Source organism: Enoplosus armatus, chromosome 6 (assembly GCF_043641665.1).
Source record: "Enoplosus armatus isolate fEnoArm2 chromosome 6, fEnoArm2.hap1, whole genome shotgun sequence".
NCBI classification, from domain to species: domain Eukaryota; kingdom Metazoa; phylum Chordata; class Actinopteri; order Centrarchiformes; family Enoplosidae; genus Enoplosus; species Enoplosus armatus.
In genome coordinates this window covers 3,794,792-3,817,297 of record NC_092185.1, presented here as the reverse complement: position 1 = coordinate 3,817,297, position 22,506 = coordinate 3,794,792, and the positions used below count along the sequence as shown (strand labels likewise).

General features: G+C 40.8%; 1 protein-coding gene across 1 annotated transcript; it reads right to left on the bottom strand.

Moving 5' to 3' along the window:
- Nucleotides 1-56: 56 nt before the first annotated feature.
- Nucleotides 57-20,609, bottom strand: LOC139286145 (F-actin-capping protein subunit alpha-2). The gene is made up of 10 exons (XM_070906848.1): nucleotides 20,526-20,609; nucleotides 8,013-8,076; nucleotides 6,232-6,283; nucleotides 5,958-6,021; nucleotides 4,505-4,711; nucleotides 3,752-3,831; nucleotides 2,494-2,572; nucleotides 2,286-2,357; nucleotides 1,843-1,905; nucleotides 57-1,201 (listed from the first exon to the last, which is right to left on the bottom strand). Exons 1-10 carry the CDS (start codon nucleotides 20,607-20,609, stop codon nucleotides 1,061-1,063), a joined length of 906 nt encoding a protein of 301 aa, XP_070762949.1. The 3' UTR covers nucleotides 57-1,060.
- Nucleotides 20,610-22,506: the final 1,897 nt, after the last annotated feature.

Genomic DNA, 22,506 nt, shown 5'->3' with positions numbered 1-22,506 from the left:
TTTTTCATTTCTGTATCATAATAAATGGTATCAGAAAATATGAATGAGTCAGTAAATAGAAAATTTGTCATTTAATGCAACATAATTGTGACTGAATTACAATTAATCTCATGGAAATAAATCACCAAACTGACAGACAGGATGTTTCATACAGGTATATATTACAATGTGCCTTGTTATATAATACAGTCAGGTTCTGTTTTTAATAAAAATAAGCACTGGAGGAGAAAGTGATACGTTTTGATTTTATTGTAAATTGGACATTATGCACATTACTTAGCGACTGATGACTTGTTAATTAAGCTTGTTAAGTGGTCACAGAACTCCCTGCGCTAAGTGAGAGTTCAGACGATGTCAAGTCAAGAAGGCAATTTAGCCAGGAGCGCTGCGAGCTTGAGATCTCACATACAGGACAAACGGTGAGGGAAGTACCAAAATGAGGGAACAAGAACATTGAGTGGCTGACAGTGGTGACTGCTTGTGCCGAAGATACGAGTCAATGAACACGAAGAACTTTTTTTTTCATTGACCGTATGGGACATTAACCGTGGAGTGAAGGGAGTCGTTCTGTTCAGCCAAACATCCGAGCTCTTTTGTAAATGCGGACAAAATTCTCCAAGAAATGATTTGTTTCACCATCATTGCAAATTCAAACCGTTTTTCTTTTCAACAGGTCAAATAAAAAGGCGTGGTCTCACTGACCCAATAAATATTGCACACGTGATATTGTATTTTAGAAGGATGTTTTTGCATACAAGTGTCCGCCCCTTTTCCTATGTCTTGTAATATTTCTTCAAGTTATATTTTCCCAAATACGATTATCTTTATCACCATAGATCCAATATACAGAGGAGTTAACAGTGTCTGTATAAAAACAAAGTAACATCAATAAAAGTAGACATCCAATGTGTAATGTGACATCTGGCTGTGAGACCAAACCTTTTTTTGTCCCCGTTTCTCTAATTTCTGTACAAAGACGATACAACTATCCAGTCATGCAACGTTGTTTGGGACGGGGTGGGGGTGGGGGGGGTTTCGTCTGTTATGTTCTCTGTTGTTTTTAAGCATTCTGCATCTCCTTGCCAATCTTGTAGCTCAGGATCTTGTTCCAATCGATCTTGGTGCGTGTCACAGGAAGCTGGCGGCGTAAGGCTTTGAAGGTAGTGTCCGACATGGTCTGGTAATTCTCGTTGATGGCCGTCTGGAAGGAATAACAGAAAGATTGAGAGAGGAAGGGAGATTAGAGCATATTAAAAATACATTTAAATTATCTCCAGGTTTTCGAAAGTCTGGATGCTGTGCGATCGGTATCAAAACCTTTTCCCTGCCAGAGGCTGAATGTGTAGGATGATGAACTCAAACATTCACTTTTTTTGTTTGTTTGAAGGATTTTTACTTAATTCGGTTTTCAGATAATACTTTAAAATAGACAAGATTCAAAAATATTACCACAATTAAAAATGACTGCGAGTTTTGGAAAGTAAAATATGGTCTTTAATTTCTTCAAATGCACGGATTGGCCAAGAAATTACATGATCCAAATCCATCAGTATGATTCAGCTCTCTATCCGTCGTAGCCTGAAAGGCTGACATCCTGAGGAAAATCCTGTGATGGAGGTTTGCAGTGTGAACGTGAAGGATTTCATAATTTAATCCTGACAAGAGTAAAACATGAGCTCATATGATGTCTCATTTTTAGCCAATTGCATATCTCACACCAAAAGTTTCAATCGATAAATTAATCAGATAAAGTTTCAGATATGCAGGAACCCCGACTGTAAACAGATGTGTTGTCATCCTGTACACATGTTAAAAAATACACCGAATATCCATTTAATATACCTGATAGTCGTTCTCTGCAGCCTCCATGATCTTAACAAACTCCTTTGCAGTTGAAGCCTCATTCTGAAAGGTGACAAGATTTCATGAGAAGAGGAAAAAAAGTGTCATGAATAAAAGATAGCTGTGCACCCAAAACCCAGATGATACACAAACTAACACCACCACACTGCGAATGATTTGGACAAACACGTCCTCAGGGAGTTGTCAGCAGGTCAAACCAGCATTTGAGGAGCATTCAGGAGGTAAAACCAGAATTGGGGTGGATTGGATTACAGTGGTACAATCACCATAAATAAATAAAACGAATAGTGAGAATAATATGTTCAATATATGAGATGTCATCAGTCAAGTGAGACATGAATGGAATCTGCTGTAGTCTATATTTGTCCAGCACATCAAACTTCATCCATCTGTGTGCACATAAAACAATGTGTTATACTCACAGAAATTGACATGGACTCCTGGACCTCTTTGTGGCTCACCAGCTGAACGTTGCCATCTTCATAGTAATGAACCTGGAACGGTTGAGGGTTTAGTTTCTCTTCATCGTCTACATACAATTCACACACAGTACATATGCGCACACACACCACAACAACAACAACAACAAACCTGTCTGTCTATTCAGAGCGGAAGATTTGAACAAAATACCTGGATTTTCATGATTCCTGCCACTTGAGTGGTGGAGGGAGAGATGGTAAATTTCCATTCTGACCTCCAGCGTCCATTCCTGTGCAGAGAGAAAGAGGAAAACCAGACTTTAATCACTCATTACATTTCTTAACTTATGACAAGATCACACAAAAATTAGGGGAGTTAGCTATGAACTTCCCAAACTCTCCTTGTTTTACAGGGATGTCCCATGGTGTAAGATCAAACTGAACCTGCAACTGTACTGTGTGCCTTGCTAAAAAGCTTCATGTCTGCTTCAGGAAACAGAAATATTTACCACGCTTTTGTCAGCTGAAGATCTAGAAGTTAGATGTCATCTTGAGTTTTGTAAAGATCCAAAGAGAGGTAAAAAAAAACACCACAGCAGCTTGTTGTTGGGTTGCCTCATAACACATCATATATCATGATATATTCAACTTTAACAGTTATGTTGATGATACCTGTAAATAAGTTAGCTCAATATTTGATTTTTGAATATATTTAAAATATACAGACAGGTGACAAATTAGGAAAACCCAGATGAAATGTGTTAAGAAACACCAAAAAATCAATTCATAATCCTGAGATGGAGTTAGATTGGAGAGTGTTCTTTTAAACCAATAAGACGTTAATGTTGTTTCAAGAAAAGCTGTTTTCTTTATCATGGTGTCCATGTATGACACCAAATCTAATCATATATATCAATCAACATAAAACGGTTGAATCCAAGTACCACAAAGTCAATTCCAGCTGTGTATTCTTCTTTTTTTTACTTGCACATTCAAAAATTGAAGAGGAAAAACATATGCAGTCTGTCAATTTCAGTTTTATCTGCCCTATAGGTTCCTCATTACTGAAACATGGCAGATAACGGTGGCAGTTACATACAGGAGCTGTGGGATCATTACACCCAACAACCCATAAGCCCAGTAAAACCCAGCAGCAAAGAGGATTGGTGCAGTTCTTATCCAATTAGATTAACCCGCTCAGAAACAGCTCAGCAACGCTTATGAGGACCAACAGTCTAACGCTCCAGAGTTAAGTGCCAATTAAAGTAATGCCTTTGAAGCGTCTTGCACATATCAAACAACATTTCAGGCTTATTCAGTATTTCATCTTTTTAAAAAGGAAGTTTGAGTTAGAAACCATCGCTGGGAATTCTACAAGCCCAACAGGCCTAAATCTTGCTTTTAAGTAAAAATGAAAAAAGAGACAATTAAAAATCACATTGAATATCAAATAACTGTCTCAAACATACCAGAAGTTTTTTGGTTGAAACTGATGGCACTCGATGCACACGATGATGGTTTGATGTCCGTCAATGGTTTTCCCGTAAATCTGAAGGGAGAAGAAGAAACATTTCTTTGATTTCACATGCAAAGAGCTTTTCTTCTCACACTTCTTAATGGCCACTTCTAATTTACTGCTGTACATGTGAAGCAATTGAATGAGACGGTGGTTTGTGGTTAACAGCTTCAAAATTAACCTCACACTAACCTGCAACTGAGAGACTGAAATATATACAACGTGTTCAGAGGCAATTTAGCAAACCACACACAACAAATTCACAGTGCACCTCGTGCTGTTCACTTTGCATTAATAAAACAATTAGCACAACTGATGCCTTATAAAGAGGACTGTAACCATTTATAAAACCATTTATAAAAATTGGCCCAATATATTGGCCTACTGGGTGAGTGGAAATTGTGACTTGTTCTTGTTGTTTTTTCTGACTAGATGGATAAATGGAGATAATGAAGACTGGTATGTTGAGATATCAGTCGAAAGAAAGAATGAAGTTCAACTAAACTAAAGTATTTTGTGATTCAGAAAAGGTCTTTATAGCTAATTTCTCCTTTCCATCACCATCCTGTCGTCTTAAATGTGTTTTGTTTTTGCAGTGATTCAGTTTTGACCAACTGAAAACACAACGACAGAATTTTCACTTCTGGGGTGAAGCGTTCCTTGAAGTGACTACGTCATTGTGGTTAAAGAGTAAGCTGGGACGTACGGTGCAGACTCCATTGGGATAGTGCTCCTTGACGTAGGCCCTGACAGCAGAGTCCACAGCGCTCCTCCAGCCCTCCAGGGAGCCCTCGACGTCATGGGGCCGTGGGTCGCTGGCCTCCTTCCTCAGGTGGTCGAACTTGAAGGAGATCTTGTTCTTGGGGTCCAGGACCCGGCCATTCCCAAGGTCACCATGCTCTGTGATTAAGACCTGGGAGGAATGAAGAGAGAGTGAGAAAGATGGAAGGAAAGAAGGAGAGTGGGGAGAGAGTGAAAGAGCGAGAGTAGAGGCATCAGGAGAAAGAGGAATGGAAAAATGGAACAGATCAAGCCAGAAAGAAAGACAGAGACAGGTAGAAAGAAAAGGTGACATGAATGAACAACAGAAAGAAGTTGAAAAGACAGGAACAACGAGGCAGGAGAGTTTATGGAAAGGGAGAGAAAAATCAAGAGATTAATTAAATGGATGCAATGAGAGAAAGAAAAAAAAAAAGAACGAAAAAACAAAAGGGGGGTGAGGGCGAAGGAACACAGACGCCTGCCTGAACTTTCCATCTACTGACTTCCACCTCAACACTTAGCTCAGCCTGCTGGGTATCAGACAGGGGAATTTCAACCCGTGATGTGGGAGCAGCGGGACATGATGACATCTTTACATAAGACACTGCAATCATTACAGAAGCTAACACACAACTACATTCAGTCGCCATCATGTTCAATCTTCACAGAAGCTCACAGGCAGCGAGCACAATGACATCAAAATACAGATGCGTTTGTGATCTTGTGGAAGCAAAGGAGAACACTGGGACTTGTTTGATTCTACCGTCCAATCCTCCCCTGCTTTAATGCCCATGAGGCCATAATATTAGTGCAATAATAAAGAAAATAATAAGCTTGTTGCCTTCGTGTCCCTTTATGATGCTGGTTATCCTTTTTCTGTAATTGGTTCTTCTTTCCACTGTTTTAACACTTGTGAAGCACTTTGGATTACGCCGTTATATGACTGTTATATTAAACATGTTACCATGGCTGAATGAGTACACTATAGTTCTCCATAAAACTGTGGTTTTCATTGCTGGCATGTACAGTAACACATGTGACTGTTAAACCCATATGGATGTAGTTTATAAACTGCACGTTTATCTCAGCCAGAGTTACACTTTCCTTTCCTTCCTGAAACAATGTTTTTGGAGTTATAATATTAATGATTTCAACTACTACTCTACATTTATATAATCACACATCACACACGTTTCCGTATACATCTGTTTGCACACAACAGACATGATAAATCGTTTTTTTGACACTAGTATGCCAAAAGTGTTAATGGAACATCACAATATAAAATAACACATTATTAATTGAGGAGTCCCAGCTGAACACATACGGTGGAAATTGAACAGTCAGCCGCTAAGCTGCCACCATCACTTCAGGTCAAAACTGAAGCATGAACTCACCTGTTCTTCATAGCCATCGATTTTCACCGGGGTAAACTGGTCCAAGTTGTACTGTGCAAATGCACTGCAGAGAGAGACAAAAAGTTACTTCACACACTTCAAACTCAGTACTTTGTCTAAGCACAATTAAAAGGCTGGGTTTAAAGACTTGCGTCTATATGATATATGCTGACAGCCATAGCAAGTCTATAGCTGAGGGCTCATTGACTAGCCCTTTTGCAAAATTAAAAAACATTTTTCAAGACCTAGAAATAGGTCAAGACGGGGGACTTACTGCGCTGCACCTTCCCTGAGAAGATTGTCATTGTTGAGCAGCAATCGCACATCTAAAAAGAGAAAAATGGTTAGATTGTGAGAGGAGAGAGGAGGAAGAAGGAGAGGAGAGAAACGAGACAGGTACAGCAGATTAGCACCATGACACACACACCAAGACAAAAGACAAAGCTGCCTGCAGTCAGTCTTTGCAGCATTTATGCCAGGGAGTGAAACAGACATGGTAAATTAGCTCAGTGGAAAAGCCTGTAAAATCACACAGAGATGAAAGGGGACAAAGTGGCAAGAGGGGACTGTGTTTTACTGTGTGTGTGTGTGTGTGTTGAGGCTGTCAGGCTGCGATAAGAGGCAGACAGACAGCCCACCGGCGCTCCTCTGAGGTGACGACATTTATCGAGGCAGGACGAGGCCAAAACACATACACACACTACTTTTAACAGTGTGGTGTCAACACTGGCGCTGCAGGGCGAGCTACAATTTGCCCAAAACATCATAGTCTCATTCTGCTTTCTCCGTGGCCACAGCGGTGCGATAAGCAACACATGAACAGAAATTGATTCCATTGCAGCTCCTGTTTAGCAACTGCAAAAACTATTTCAGAGAGTACATTGAGAATTGCTCAGTTTCTAAAAAAGAATATAATATGTATATTTCAACCTATTCCTGAAAGCATCCTCGACTTTGGCAGGTAGGCAGCAAAGCATGCCGCTATATTGCAGTACGATGTAGAATTCCATTACTTTTCAACAAATTTCTCTTCATTTTAATTCTTCCTTGATTATTCTATTTCAGCTCAGAAAGTTGAAGAGGTGAATTTGTTTCCACATGGCAGAAGTGGGATCAGTGTGAATCAACTTCACCCAACAACCTCTTGTGTGTTCGAAACTGCAGCAGTCAGTATGACTATTTCCATACGCCTACAGTGACAAAAATAAACTTATGGTTCAGCTGCCAAGGGTCACTAACTTGAAAAAACAAAAGGCTAAAAACCTACCCAATTCACCACCAACGATAAATACTTGGTGGGTTCTCATGAGAACAATTTTGACTTGTCATTGCATTTAGGTGTGCCAGCGAGCCATGCCATGAGCTGGCATGCATAATATCAGGGTCCTGGCACTGGAACTGGAATGCAGCCACTATCAATGTTACTGGTTATAACCTGGGTTTGACAAGCTGTCTATTCCTCTGATTAACTTTGCTGCACTACTGTCAGGCTGTTACGTATTCTGTTGACATACGGATAATCTCTGAAGAATCTAGTCTACAACAAAACAGTATTTTGGGGTTATGAGTAGCTTTAGCTCAAATTATTCCTCAAGAGGGTCACCTGGAGATCTGATAGTGGTAAACCCTATACTCATATGCTAGATTTAAACAAAAAACATTGACAAAAATCACAATTTTGACCACTGCAGTTTCCACATCCTTCACACATAACAAAAGGCTCAATTTATGTTAAAAATAGGATTTTTTTTAAGAGCTTCCTGTTGATGTTTTCATGTGCTGTGAAATGTCTCTGTAAAATCATACATTATATTAAACAGAGCCAGTTCTTTTTTTATGCATCTCTTGGACATTTTTGTCACTATTTAGAAGATGGACAGCTGACAGGTAATGAAGGGAAGAGGAGGAGGGATGACGGTCCCCAGGGTCCCCAACTTTGTTGGCCGTCAGATGCTGACCACCAGGAGAACTTAACAGAGCCAGTTATGAGCAATAACATCACGTTACATGTTGAAAAACACACATTATATACAGAAAAAGAAACAACGTGCTCACCATTGAAAACTTCGTTGAACTCTCCTGGCGGGGCATGGATGACAAAGTTAGCTGCTATGCGTACCTGCAGATAAAAAAACAAAGTAAAGAGTTAAGACCGGAAGTCACTGATCAGACACAAAACCAGCAAAACACATTAACATGACGCATCAATCTCAATCATGCACCGTAAAAAAATATCACACTCCACATTACATTTTTATTCCGCATGTTTGTTTGTTTTTGACAATTTGCAATTCTCACTATTCCCACCAAGAAAGACAGTCGCTTTCATCATGAAATGAAGTTCTGACTCCTATTTCACATCAGCTGAAGTTTAAGCTCACCCCAGTGCTGCGCTCACTGCAAGTACACTAATTTAATGCCTCAAATTCACAATGTAAAAACTGAATATATGTATGCAATGTGGCCAACAGAGGGTGTAATGTTACTGTGCCACTGGTTTGGAGGGTGGAGTGAGGCGGTCTCCCTCAGTCTACAGCGCATCTGAGCAATCATTTTTCCCCTTCCTCACTTCTCTTCTGCCGCTGCACCACAACACTTCCTGTTTCCAGGTCACATGTCAATCTGACAGCGAGACAACGGGCCCCTCCCTCCCCCGCATGGTTTACAGCCATATAAGGACATAAAAATGTGCTGAGGACTCTAGTACACATTCTCTCTCTCGCCCTGCCTCTATATCTCTCTACCCCTCTCTATCACTAACAGGGTACAGTGGCTCAGGCAGGCCCCCCCCCCCAGGTCTCACAAGCTGGTGTGTCAGGGAAGGTGTTCGTATATATGTATGTGTGTGAGAGCGTGTGTGTGTGTGTGTCTGTCCCCCGGGCCCTTATTAGCGGTGTGTGTATACAAGTGCTCTGGCAGTGGCGCAGAGCTGCAGATTGATTCTTGCTAATGAGCGATGCTGAGAGAAAGGAAGACACTTGGGGAGGAACATGTGCGTGTGTGTGTGTGTGTGTGTGTGTGTGTGATGTTGAGATCAAAGTTTATCGGCATTAGTTTAATCCTCTGTCATGAGATCATGATGACCCCCTTATGTTGAACGATTAACAATTCCTCACACAATGGAGGTGTGTGGGTTTGTGTGAGTGCACAACGCACACTTTGTTAAACATCCGATGGAAAACAAAAATTGTTTGTTTGTGTCTTGAAATCTCTGTGGGAAGAGTAATTTGCATTGGGTCTCCCTCATTACACTGGTCGGCAGTGTAAACAGACTTTCCATATGCAGAGAGCTTCTCCCACACACTCCAGGGGCCTGTTCCAGGAAGCAGGTTTACGTATTACTGAACCAAAGTCATCCAGATCAGTTATCTGATCAGTTGCTGAGTAAAAAGGGTTTCATGCAGCTGCTTCTCGGAACAGGCCCTGATGACTCGGTTTGTAACTCAAACACAACACCGCTGTCTGTTTGTAGCTCATGTACAAGGCTGCGTTCTTTCTCCACTACTCTTCTCCCTGTACACCAACAGCTGCACCTCCAGTCACCAGTCTGTCAAGCTCCTGAAGTTCGCGGACGACACCACCCTCATCGGACTCATCTCTGGAGAGGATGAGTCTGCCTACAGGTGGGAGATTGACCATCTGGTGACCTGGTGCAACAGCAACAACCTGGAGCTTAACGCTTCAAAGACAGTGGAGATGGTTGTTGACTTCAGGAAGAGCGCAGCCCCACCCGCCCCCATCACCCTGTGTGACTCTGCAGTGGACACTGTGGAGTCCTTCCGTTTCCTGGGCTCCATCATCAGCCAGGACCTCCGGTGGGAGCTGAACATCAGCTCCGTCATCAAGAAAGCCCAACAGAGGATGTACTTCCTGAGGCAGCTGAGGAAGTTTAACCTGCCACAAAAAATGCTGGTTCACTTCTACACTGCCATCATAGAGTCCATCCTCACCTCCTCCATCACCGTCTGGTACGCTGCTGCCTCCACCAAGGACAGACGCAGACTGCAGCGTATCATCCGCTCTGCAGAGAGGGTGATCGGCTGCAACCTTCCATCTCTTCAGGACCTGTACTCCTCCAGGACCCTGAGGAGAGCAGGGAAGATCGCTGCCGACCCCTCCCACCCCGGACACCATCTGTTCGACCCCCTCCCCTCTGGCAGGAGGCTGCGGTCCATCAGGACCAAAACCTCCCGCCACAAAAACAGTTTCTTCCCCTCTGCAGTCAACCTGACAAACTCTCACTGACCCCCCCCCAGAACACAAACACAAGCTATACGTTATATTAACGTACATCACCCCTGTCCCCACTGCGTTACATTAACGCACCCACCCCCTACTGGACACTTTATCTGGACACTTTACTTTATTCTGGTCACTGCACTGTTGTTATTTATCTTATCTTATTTTTTTTTTATTTTTATTTTTATTCTTATTCTTATTTTAGCTTTTATATTCTACTTATTTGTTATCAAAACAATAGCACCTTCAGACCACAGCAAATTCCTTGTAATGTATGTTACTTGGCAATAAACAGTTTCTGATTCTGATTCTGATGTAGACTTAAGGTGAAGGATCAAACATGTAAAATGTCTTAAAGCCCCAAAGTGCAATAAGACCTTGCTATTCTTAACCCAGGAAGCAAATTTAAAAACTGTCATCTGTTGTGGTAAAGTTTGGTTTTGTCTTCATTAGTTGGGATGCTGGCTCTCTCGTGATCTGAACTGAGAAGAGTAAAGACATATCGATCTCCATTAACCTGTGTATACATGCTAATAGTCCATCTCAGGCCATGTAAATACCACAGACACACTTAAAAACAAAGTTCTTTTCCTGTGTTTTGGTCTCCTATCCACACTGGATATGGATCTTTAATATATCTTTTAAATATTTGTGCAGGAATTAACTACGTTTTAGACAGAAATCAGTTGTTCAACAGAAAATGTATTAATTCTGATAAACACTTCACCGTTAAAGTTACTAATCAAACAAAAATGCCAAACATTGGCTGGTTCCATCTTGTAAAATGTGAAGATTTGGTGTTTTTCCATGTTGTATCACTGCGTAAATTGAATATGTTTTGATTTTTTAATTGTCAAACAAGCACTTTGATCATGTTATGCTATGGAAAATTGCAATAGGAATTTTCTAATGACATTTGATAAATTAAACAATTATTGATTATTTAGAAAAGTAATGCATTATAAAAATAAAAAGTCCATTATCAGATTTATCTGCATTATTGTTAACATGGCTTTATTCACAACTTTATCTGGTAATGAAAGTACAGTATGCTCTACAGTTATAGACATATGGAACAGTTAACAACTATGAGAACTGCTTCATTACTTGGATCTTGCTACCTGCGTGTCCATTTATAAGGGTGTGTAAATGAGAAGATAAACTGAGAGCACCTCACTCGTTCAAATACCTGACACAAAATTGAACTCTCTGTATGACCAGATATGGTTTCAATAAAGTCTATTAATAGAGTTAGAGTTCAGCAGGACTGCTGTAATTACTGCTGGAGATTGGGTATACAATCTCATAGTCTGAAATAACAACATTACACTATGGTTTTCAATGTTTTCTCTGTGTCTTGTCTTGCAGTTTCAATGTAATGTAACGCTGTAATGATATCCATTAATCAGTTTTCTGAACCTCTTATCCTATTCAGGGTCACAGGGGGCTGGAGACTCTGGAGAGAGGCAGGGCACACTCTTTGCATCGAAGCCAGTCTATTACAGGGCTACCACACACAGAAAGACAAAGACAGTCACACCTACAGGAAATATTTTTTCCACCCTGGCAACAATACATACAGAACACTGAATGCTCAAGTGTTTGGCATAAAAACAGATTTCAAGACAACAAACTCTTTAAAAATGTACTGATATTATGCTCACCAAAGATAATTCAATCCTACTGTGAACAACTGTGTGAACTTGCACAATTAATTGTATTGCGCCGCCAGCTAGGGAGAGACCAGAAAAGACTGCAAAGGAATGGACAGGGATGGTTTTGCAATCACATCTGACAGCGAAACCAAGTGTTTTAAGACGCATGGAGAGGAGAGGAGATGAAGCCATGGGAGTTTGATGTGGTTTAAAATGAATCACCGACAGGAGGAGGAGGAGAGGGATACTCCATTAGCAGATTATGAGAAAGGCATTGACTGTTAAAAGCTAGTTAAGGACAGGGTAATACTTCCACTTACTCTAAGTACCTCAAACCAGTTCTACTAGTATACTGAGACAACAGCCTACTACATCCTCCTATGGCAATACGGGCGTTGGCTGTACTATGTTTACAGTGACACTGAATACAAATGCTGTTTAAGAATTATGGACGTAAGAATTTCTCTTCCTGCTTGCCTGTACTGAATTTTCTATAATCAAGTAATTCAATGTTATTCTAGTGTCGCAGTGATTGTAAGACGCTGCTGGATAGCAAGATGGTACAGCAAGTGGCGAAACCACAAACCTATTGTGCAGACAGGAGGAAGTAGTCTGCTTCATGCACTACTTTACCCGTTTTCTACCGCAAAGGAACATAAGTAGATGTAAATGTTGTAGCGTGGTCATTTTCTGAGAAATGACTTTAGACCAAACTTAACTTCAACCTATCTGACTTTGGTATCTTGTTAGCTAGCAGGCAAATGGACCCAAAGTTATGACCTCCTTTGCAGAGGTAATTACTGCAGAGCGTCAACTTGAATGTTGAGCAGCAAGGTTAAGTATTCCTTCCGATGGCAGTCTGTTACGCTGGGACACAAGCTACTGGGACACTTTGGAGCTCTGAGACCTAGTTTTAGGTTTGAGCACTGACTGCCACCGAGCTACATGAAGGGCCGAGCTCGAGGCAAAGAGTCTCTGTGGGGAGTTTTATTAACTAACTCAAATTTCTTCTTGCTTGCTGTGCTTTCAGATAAGCTTCCACAAGTAGTCTGACTAAGCTAATGTCGAGTAACAAACATTTAAGAGTTCTACAACTTGTTAAATCATTACTACCTCCACCACTGCAGCTGGAAGGTTGTTAGACAGACATATCAAAACATTACAGATGTGAATGAGACACAGTTCCTGTAAATCTAGTGATGATCTAATATCTAGCCATTTATTCTGTTACATAATTAATTAAATAGCTTTGAGTTATTCACTGTGGGTTGGACAAAGTAAGCTATATGAAGACATAACTTTGGGCTCTGAGAACTTTATGAGCATTTTCCTCTGGTTTCTGACATTTTATAGACTAAACGATTTATCAAATAATTGGGAAAAACAATTGTCCTTTTTTCATCCACAGCCATTGTGTTGTGTCAGTGCTAGTAGTTAAAGTCTAATATTAATATTTAGGACTTTCAAGTGAGCTGATGAGTTCTGCATTTAGGTGCAATTTTCACAGAAAATCAGTCGGATGGAAGAGAAATAATGAACCACATTTTACAGAGGGGGCAGCTTGTTGCACTGTGTTTGACATGTCTTTACATAAACAGGCACGAGCATCCACATAGCTGTGTGCAGTTGGGGGAAACGGAAAGACTGACTGCAGTTCGGCGGGGCTGACAATCACTGCTGTGTGTGTGCTGTGAGTGTTATCTAAATTTGACTCAATCACATCGTCATCATGATCTTGGACAAAGTCTTTCTTTTACTGGAAAAAAGGCCTTTTTTTTATCTCCCATAGTCAATTCCCTTATCTTTCTAAGGATTCATAGGGGGTGGAGTCTGAGGAGCCGGCATGCAGTTGTGAAGCTAACCAAAGAGCTGGAAAAATAATACTGGAGCTAACAGACACATACACAAAGAACGTGGGACATAGGCACCCCCTGTAGTGTGGGATCCTTGTGTCTTTGTGCTCTCTTGGCCTAGACACCAGCTGGTCCCTTTTCTTTCAACTTGCTCACTGTATATTCATCCTCAGATTACCCAGCAACCCCTCCTTTCCTTGCAACACTCACTCCAACTGCACTATCCCAACACCAACACCACCCTACACCCTCTAAGGGAGCACCCTTTCTTAATCCCAAACGACACCCTCAAATCCACATTTATCCTAATCCTGGCATCAAAATCGCCTTATCACGCCAATCCAGATCCATGAAAATAATGTTAATAGTAAAAAAACACAGCAGGAATAAACGGAGGGAATATTTTGGCCTGTGGGCATTTTAAGCTGCATCATCTCCCCGAGTGTGATCCCCTTCCCTGGCATGCTTCCATTTCAATCACCTAGATAGAAAGGAGAAGAGGGTCCTGGCGCCTTGAAAAGCTACAGCAGAGACAGGGCCAGGTTTTGAGGGAACCCAGCCTGATGTGGGTGAATATTAAGGGGTTGGGAGATGGGCTGGGGTGTGGGTGCAATAATTTATGAATAATAAGTCCACAGCGTGACGGCAGAGAGAGGAGGAGGACCGTCAAGCACCCGTGGGCTAACTAGAAATATTCCTCTGCTAATCAAAATGAGGAGGTGGTGGCTGGTCGGCTCGAGATTAAATTGAAGAAATAAGGGGCAACGTCTCTGATGTTGGACATAATTGCCGTCAAAAGCAGGAGCGTGGCACTTTCTTGAAGCAGGTTTCCTAACGGCAAAGATGATGACTTTTTTTAATAATTGTGACAATATGTTATACAGAGTAATGAGTTTCTGGGGCACTGTGTTTTTTGGACCAGCACTGTGCTTCATATTCACTCAGGTTCACACAATGCCACCTGCTCTACCGCCTTAGCTGAGGGTTCACATATCATACCAGGGATTTGCAAGTTTCAGCCCATTAACTAGCAATCATGTATACTACAAATCACAAATGGCATTACTAGCTGGGCGTTTCAAATTTTCAGATTGATGTCCTTCCTTCCAGGCAGCCACCAGTTCCAGATAATCTCAGTCGAGCATTAATGTTAAACTTGTGGAGACTTCAATTTACTTGGTTATCTGTCATAGTGAAGACTTTTACTTTCACCTTTATTTTCCTGTCCAACGTATGTGAACGTTTTTAGGCAACTTCTGTTCAGCATAAAACTAAAGACTCATGCTGGATAATTTGGCAGGGATCAAACTTGTGACCTCCAGTTCCCGGATGAACTCTCACTGCGCTGCATATACTGAACCTGAATAACGCTGCCTTGTCTACTTTAGATGTGCACGTTTGTCACCTTCAGCCCAATGACTTATCCTTACACTGTGCCAGTAAAGGTAGTGTCATTTTACCCCATGCAGCCAGTTACGCAATATATGGAATATCACTGGCTTGCATTACAACCTCCAGCATGCAGACACCACAGTGTAAAGCCACTAGTCTTAACAAATCAACGTTAAGCATTATATAGGAAAGGTAATCCGCTTTAAAGCTCCATTTCTTAAATCTCAAGCTTCTAAGATCAGCCAAGGAGACTCCAGCTTGTTCTATCCCTTAAACTGGGCACCGGTTTGGGTCCCTCAGGGCGTGGTAATCTACCTGAGTGTTTAGACAGAAAAACATCTCCAGATCTCTTGCAGTGCTGCAGGCACGTACAGACAGCGCTCCTCTGCCTTTGCATTCTTCAGTTAAAGGGAGATGCCACTAAGTTTTCAGCATTCAACTACAGTATATCCCCATGGTCTAGGACAGCTGTTCACAAGCCGAGCTCAGGGACACATATAGGGCTGTTGGGAGTTTCTAGAGGCTCTCCACTTTAACAAAGGATGGTTTAATTCACCATTACTTAATTCAGAGAGTTTTGTAAAAAAATTGTAAAAAGATTACACTTTATCTGAGGTTATCAGCAATAAAACCTTCAAACTGGAAAAGAAACTTGATCAAAATGATTTGCTGTGATCTGAACAGTCTGAGTCATTAAGCATGTTGGAGAACAAATATTTTGCACAAGAATGCATTTCATCTCTATTTCTGTAATGTATTGTATTAGTAAATCACTTTGTTTTTCAATTTTGTATAAAAAGGTAATATATATCTAAAAGTTGATTCATTTGAGTTGATTTTTATGCCGTCCTAATCTTTGTACAGATCCAGTGGGATGCGAAGCCTAAATATCTCAACAGGCTCTATACATGGGATTCAGTGGATGCCTTCATCTGTAATGCCTTACTGTACCGTGACTCCGTGCATTATTTATGTTGGTGCCCTCAGTAGCAATCAAGCCACTCTCCCTGGTATTGTCAGCACTGAGCTTTTTGTTGTGTCAATGTACCTTTTCTACAGTTAAATAAGTTAACAGACTTGTTATGCAAACTTTACCTGCACCATTTGGCTGTTATTGTCCAGCCCTCTTGTGACAGTGAAAAAGACCCAACTTTCTTAAATGTATGCAGCACATTCAAATGCTTCATTGTGCTGCTTGTTTAAAAGAGTTATTTTCACTCTCCCATTAGCAGCTGCCTTATCACATGTACTGTGGCATTGCTGTTGACACATAGACCTCCACTGTTGTTTTTCCACATGTTATCAGCAGTCTGAATCACACATACAGCACAAGCTAATTCTTTCTCACTCCCGGAGCTGGTGATCAACAAGTGTGAATGGTCTGATGACAATGAATCAGTCACTCAATCAATCATTCACTTCAATCAATCTTCAAACAGAGACATTAATACATAAAGGGTGCGTTTGTGCTCCTAATTGTACATTTTAGCTGCACTCTCTTTGAAAAATGGAACTAAATTGTTACAGCCTGGTGCCCTGCATACTTACACACTCTCTACAACTTGTAGCTCAGATAAAGAGAGGTTTGAGCCGTATACCGCACACAGTATCTCAGACACTGTTGACATTTCACTTAACTTAAAGGGTGCTGTGTCTCGTGCCTCACCATGGAATTTGATCGGCCTAAGCGATTGTAACATTTATTTAGCGTTTCTCATTTATCTCTGCTCCCCAACAGAGGCAATGCAGCATGAAGTATGTCATGTGTGCTCAGTTCACCTGACAACTGATACACTATCTGCCAGTTCACTGCTTAAACCATTATGCAAAGTCTTCTTGGTTAATAATCTAGCATACACAGAAAAACAAAGTAACACTTAACTTTTAGAAAACTCTATCAGGCATCATCTAACAAGACAATCATAAAAAACAGGAGTTACAAACAAACGTGATCACATCAGCACAAGTAAGAATGGAGCATTAAGCACCATCACATCCATAAAGCTTGGGGAGAACTAAGACTATAAATATACCATCTTACTTCCCCTCTTGAATATAAGCCTTTTTGCAAGATTATGTATTCTCACCAAAACCTCTTTTTGCTGACAGCCAGGTCTGCCCCTTTCTGAAACAGGAACCACAGCACAGACACCTCCGTTTTTTCTTTTAACATATTGCAACTTCAAAAAGGCTAGCAAAAATGCACGTCATGCAAAGATCCAGTGTAGGCTACCCATTGGAAGTGTAAGCTACAGCGAAATAAGATGGGCAGATGCCACTTGCTTATAAATTTAAGCTGTGGTTAGTGAGTTTGTTTACTCTGTTAATCAATTTGCCATTATTTCAGGTCTTTTCTTAAAATAACAAACAATCAAGTTGACAAGATAAATGGTAAATGTGCTTGGTCTCTGGCTCTGGTACCTGCCCAAGCACTAAAGTCGAGGGAACCGACAGAAAAAATATTGAGTAATGGCAGTTTCCTGTAATACACTCGTGTGGTTTCTTTGCTGTAACCAGGAAACTGGCAGGCCGGTGCCCAGATTACTCAAAAACACTACGGGCAGTACTTGGTATGTGTGGCAGAGATGGGACTCTTGCTGTTTAATCATTTACAAATGGAAGAGACTCTTCAGTAATTCCCGATCAGAGCTTTCAAGTCTTTTTTTGGAATAGCAAAGTGACACCGACAGTCACAACAGCAACAGGACAGAAATGTCTCAGTCCCCTGGGACACATTTAGGAGGTATTTCACTGATACAAACTCAAAACTATTTATTGTATTCGATACAGGCACAGTGTTGCTATCCAAAAGAAACGTCCTGGGTTAACTTTTCTAAGGTTACCAATCAAAACCGTGTCTCCAAGCTACTTTTGTCAGATCATAGCAAGTTAGGTTTCCCACAAAAGCAAGTTTACTGATTGGTCATTCAGTGTGGTAAAGTACCATCAGCTGAGTGCTAGGAGATTCAGGCTGTGAGTGTACCAGTCTCTGGCAGGCCACCAAACATCATTTGGAGTTTTCCTATTATTCTACAAATCATGACTGGCCAGTGAAAGAGTTATTCTAATAAACTATGGGATTTTGGAAACTATTACCCACTGTCACTGTGTTAGGCAGATGAAAATGCTCATTTCCTCCTTTTGCAGTTTTTCCTCAAGCTGCACAAAACAGGCTGAGGGGCCAGAGCAGATGGCTGATTGCTCTGAGCTAATGACTGGAGAGAGAACCTTCAAAGTATAAAATGCATCTGCTGTGTTCGCATGGAAATGCTGTGCTTTTAACAGCACAACATACAGTGGATGGATGCATAATGTAACCTGCTTGGTCCCACAACAATCCTATTCAGGGAGGGAAGTGAACACCTTCCACCAGCTAAATACTGCATATTGGCTGTGCCTGGTTCTCTATCAGTCAGCCTGGCGGGTCGCCAACCATCAGTCTTTCAGTGCTACAAAATCAAACTTTCTGGTCAAGCAGTGAAAGTGGCTTGACAATTGTGGAAACCAATGAGGTTAAGAGATGAAAAGAGCTAGAACTCCCATCCTCTTCGCGGCAAAAACATCTAAAGTTGTTAACTTTTTTTCTTTTTTTTTTTTAACCACAGCTTCATGCTGTATGCACTTCTGAAAACATTATCAATAGTGAGGCTGGTACATTACAAAATCTCAAGGTGACCACAGTCACCTACACACCCTCGCACTGTAATGAAATGCTTAGCCAACTGCTGATGTCTGTGTGTTGATGAGCATGACACCCGAGGGTCAATGAGATGCCTTAACTCTAAAAAACTTCTTACTCAGGCTGATGTGGAACAGAGGGAAATAAAACCAGGCCTTGTTCTAACTCTGAATGGTGTATTACATAACCTACAGAAGAGTTTGCAACCATTTATAAAGGAGGAATGCTCATAACGGTTTACTGTGATATTAACAAGCTTGGTAGGAATTTTGACTGCAAGGTCAGGATAGACAAGACAGTATCAGGTACACATGTATACACAAACCTGCATCTATGTAAACCCATTAAGAATGATATAAAGGATGTGGCCTTGGCTTGTTTATACTATTTATTCATTTACTGGCTATTTTTGTATTTAATTGTTGAATCATTTAAGTTAAACTGTTAAACATGCAAGTTAAAAACAAAAGAAAGTCAAGTAAATCTTCACATTTGTACAACTGTAAACATTCAATTCTTGGCATTTTTAACTGACTGAAATAATAAAAACAATTACCAAATTGTCAATTAACTGATAAATAGTTACAGCAGTAGTGCTAAAAGTAGTATACATATATATATATACATATATATATATCACACTGATGTGCCTGCCCCAAAGCAGTTTCCAATGTGCCTAACCAAAAGACAGACACAGTTTAAAGGAGACTACTATGTGCTATGAATCTAAGGTTGCAAAGTCAACCCATTTAGCAGGAGATTAAAATAAATTGCAAGTAGGATTCGTGCAGACAGCTCAGACATGCAGCTGAACGCTCATGTTGTCTCATAGTATTGGCTGTGTGTGTGTGTGTGTGTGTCTGTATGTGGTCTTTTAAGGAAATGAGAAGACAGTGCTAGTACTGCCAGACACTAGCAGGGGTGTAATGGGGTAGAAACCCTGCTTACAGTATTTGCTTCACTACCTATTTTGCAACAGTTTCCGGGTTACGCCGTTTTTAAAACAATAAATGTTGGTGTGAGACTTTTAAATGGGAAGAGCACATGTGAATACATGAACTATAATCGCTTAACGTAACGTTACATGTTGGGTCGTTTCCATCATGTCGTTGATCAACCGGAGCTCATAGTTCCTACATATTTTTACTGACTGAAAGCGCTATTTATTAGAGGTACAGTGCAGAACAAGCTAGCTTGTAGATGGCTGTGGTTGCTGTCATAAAGCGAATTAAATCCTGCTCTGCGTAAAATAATCTGACAATCCACCACTTCCAATATTTAGGGTGACGACAATTAAACGGTATCAAACAGAGAAAAGGGCGTGTTAGTAAGTCTAGCTATCTGTTAGCAGGCTGCGGCTATGCTAAACTAACTGGCTAGCGATCTTTGGTGTATGAAAACTTCCATAACACAAACAACCAGAGACACGGGGGACAAACGACATGTCCACGGGACGAAAAAAGGTGTGGTAGGAAAGCTCAGGTGAATTTATAATATGTACACGGTTCCTATTTTGAGTCAGGACCGTACAAGGAGCCTCCGTTTGAGATTCGCAAATGAGCGGAAGTTGAGCTAAAAATAATAAGAGCAGAAGCAGCAGCGGTTGTGCTGAGGCCTGGGGGGTTTTCTCCCCATTTAATTACGCCAATCGACGCCGGGATGTACAAACACACGGACTCAAATGCAACTCAAAATTCGAGCAATAACGTCCCCCGCTGGAGTTTATCTAGTGATTAAATTGGCATCTTACCTTTTCCTCGTCGGATAGCTGCTCCTCATGATCCGCCATCTTTTCTTCCGGCACCACCAGCTTGTCAGAGCCCCGTGACGTCATGACATGGGTGGATTCCCAGCTTGGCTCAGCTGAGTGCTCCTGGTTCTGAGTGATGCCCACTGTCCGTCCCTGTGGTGACTGTAGCAGGTAGCGGCAGTTGTGTTGCCACATAAAGCGTGATTCAAGGCCTAATTCAAAAAGGTATATTGCAAAATGAATAACTGCACTATTAGTTTTGCACACACACACACACACATTTAATTTATGCACACCAGTCTAGTGTAATTTACTGTATAGCTTTCTCACTTTCTAACCTTGTTCTTATTTGTATCCTGTTCCTATCCATCCCTCTGGTCTTTTTATTGTGCTGCTGCAAAATTTTCCTCCTGAAAAAATAAATATATAATCTTATTTCCTCATCATGGCAAATTCTATTTTTTGTACAGAATTTGGATATAAAACAAGGAACATTGTCTTCTGTTTGCTTCTCACTTGTAGCATAAGAGTTACAGAGCTTGTATAGTTTCAATCCATCATGTTCAGGACCCCAGTAGGGACCTGTCTTTCAGGATTTCATCATTGGAGTCCTCTAGTAGAGTACATTGTGCAGTCTTAAATATTAATGTGTGTCAAGGCGTCTTACTCAACCTGTCAGTACAATTAAGCATATTGAAGTGCCTTTAATTTTGTATTAAATATATGGTTATCACTATTAAGCTTCTTTGCCAAGAGTAATCTGACTAAGCATGCATGCTCTTTCACGGCAATATCTTTTTTATGTTAATGTAGTCCCTCACATTTACACCTGAGTTTAAGTGTTTTGCCAAGGGCACCTTGGCATTATGTGGACTTGACAAGAGCATTCCTCTTCTATCCACGAAGAAAATGTAATGTTTTAAGGTATACCTATATATTCATCTTCAGCACAGAAATCAGGGGAAGCCCTGTGATTACCCAGAGATACTGTCACATTGTGTATGCCATTATTCCACCACTAGGTGGCGAGCTAAGACCATTTTCTAAAGCTTTTTTAAAAAGACATTTGTAAGAGGAATTAGATCAGTTTCAGTGTCTGACTCATTCCCTTTCACACTGCCAGTAAAAAAAATATTACATGTAACTTAATACTCAATGCAAAAAGCCCAAGGCCACACAGAGACAGAGGAAGAAAGAGAGACAGAGGTTTGTTAAATATTATCACAGATGGAAGGATAAGGAAGTCTGATTGAAAGGAATTTACTCACGGAAGTCTTGTTCATTGCATCTTCCTGATCCGTGCAGTATGACACGTCTACATGTGCAGAAACACACAAACCTAGTTCCAATGTATTTGTTGCATTCAGTTGTGGAAGAAATGTTCAGATCCTTCACTAAGGGAAAAATAGTACCACATTACAACAACGAATAAAATACCCCATTACAAGTAAAAATCCTGCATACTTTACTTATGTAGTAAAATAATGTTGTGAAAGAAATATAGTGAAATAGAATTAGGACGAAAAATTAAATGGAAATTATTGGGTTAGGGTTAGGGTTAGCCCTAAAAAAAGCTTTTTTTTTTGCAGGTATCTCTGTTTTTCTAGCAAGGTTGTTATTCACAGGCAGATTCGTGAGGTAACTGTTAAGCCTCCATTGAGCCCCAGAATGAACACTTCAAACTAAACTGCTCCCTCACGGCTAAGTTCTTCCTCAATGCTTTGCCCTTTCCCTCTCCCTCCAAGACTGTAATTTATACCTCCTTTGAAAAGACTTGGTCTTCGTGTGATGCCACCATTGCAGCTCCGCGTTTGTTTAGGTGGGGTCACTTCAGTACTCATGTTGCCACTCTATTATTCCACTCTTACAGGGGTGAAACGATGATAGTAATCCATGTTTAACAAGAAGCCTGACTTTGTCCATCCTTAACCGTCTCTTTCATCCATGACGGCACCCAATTTGAGTCTGACGCATTTCCAAT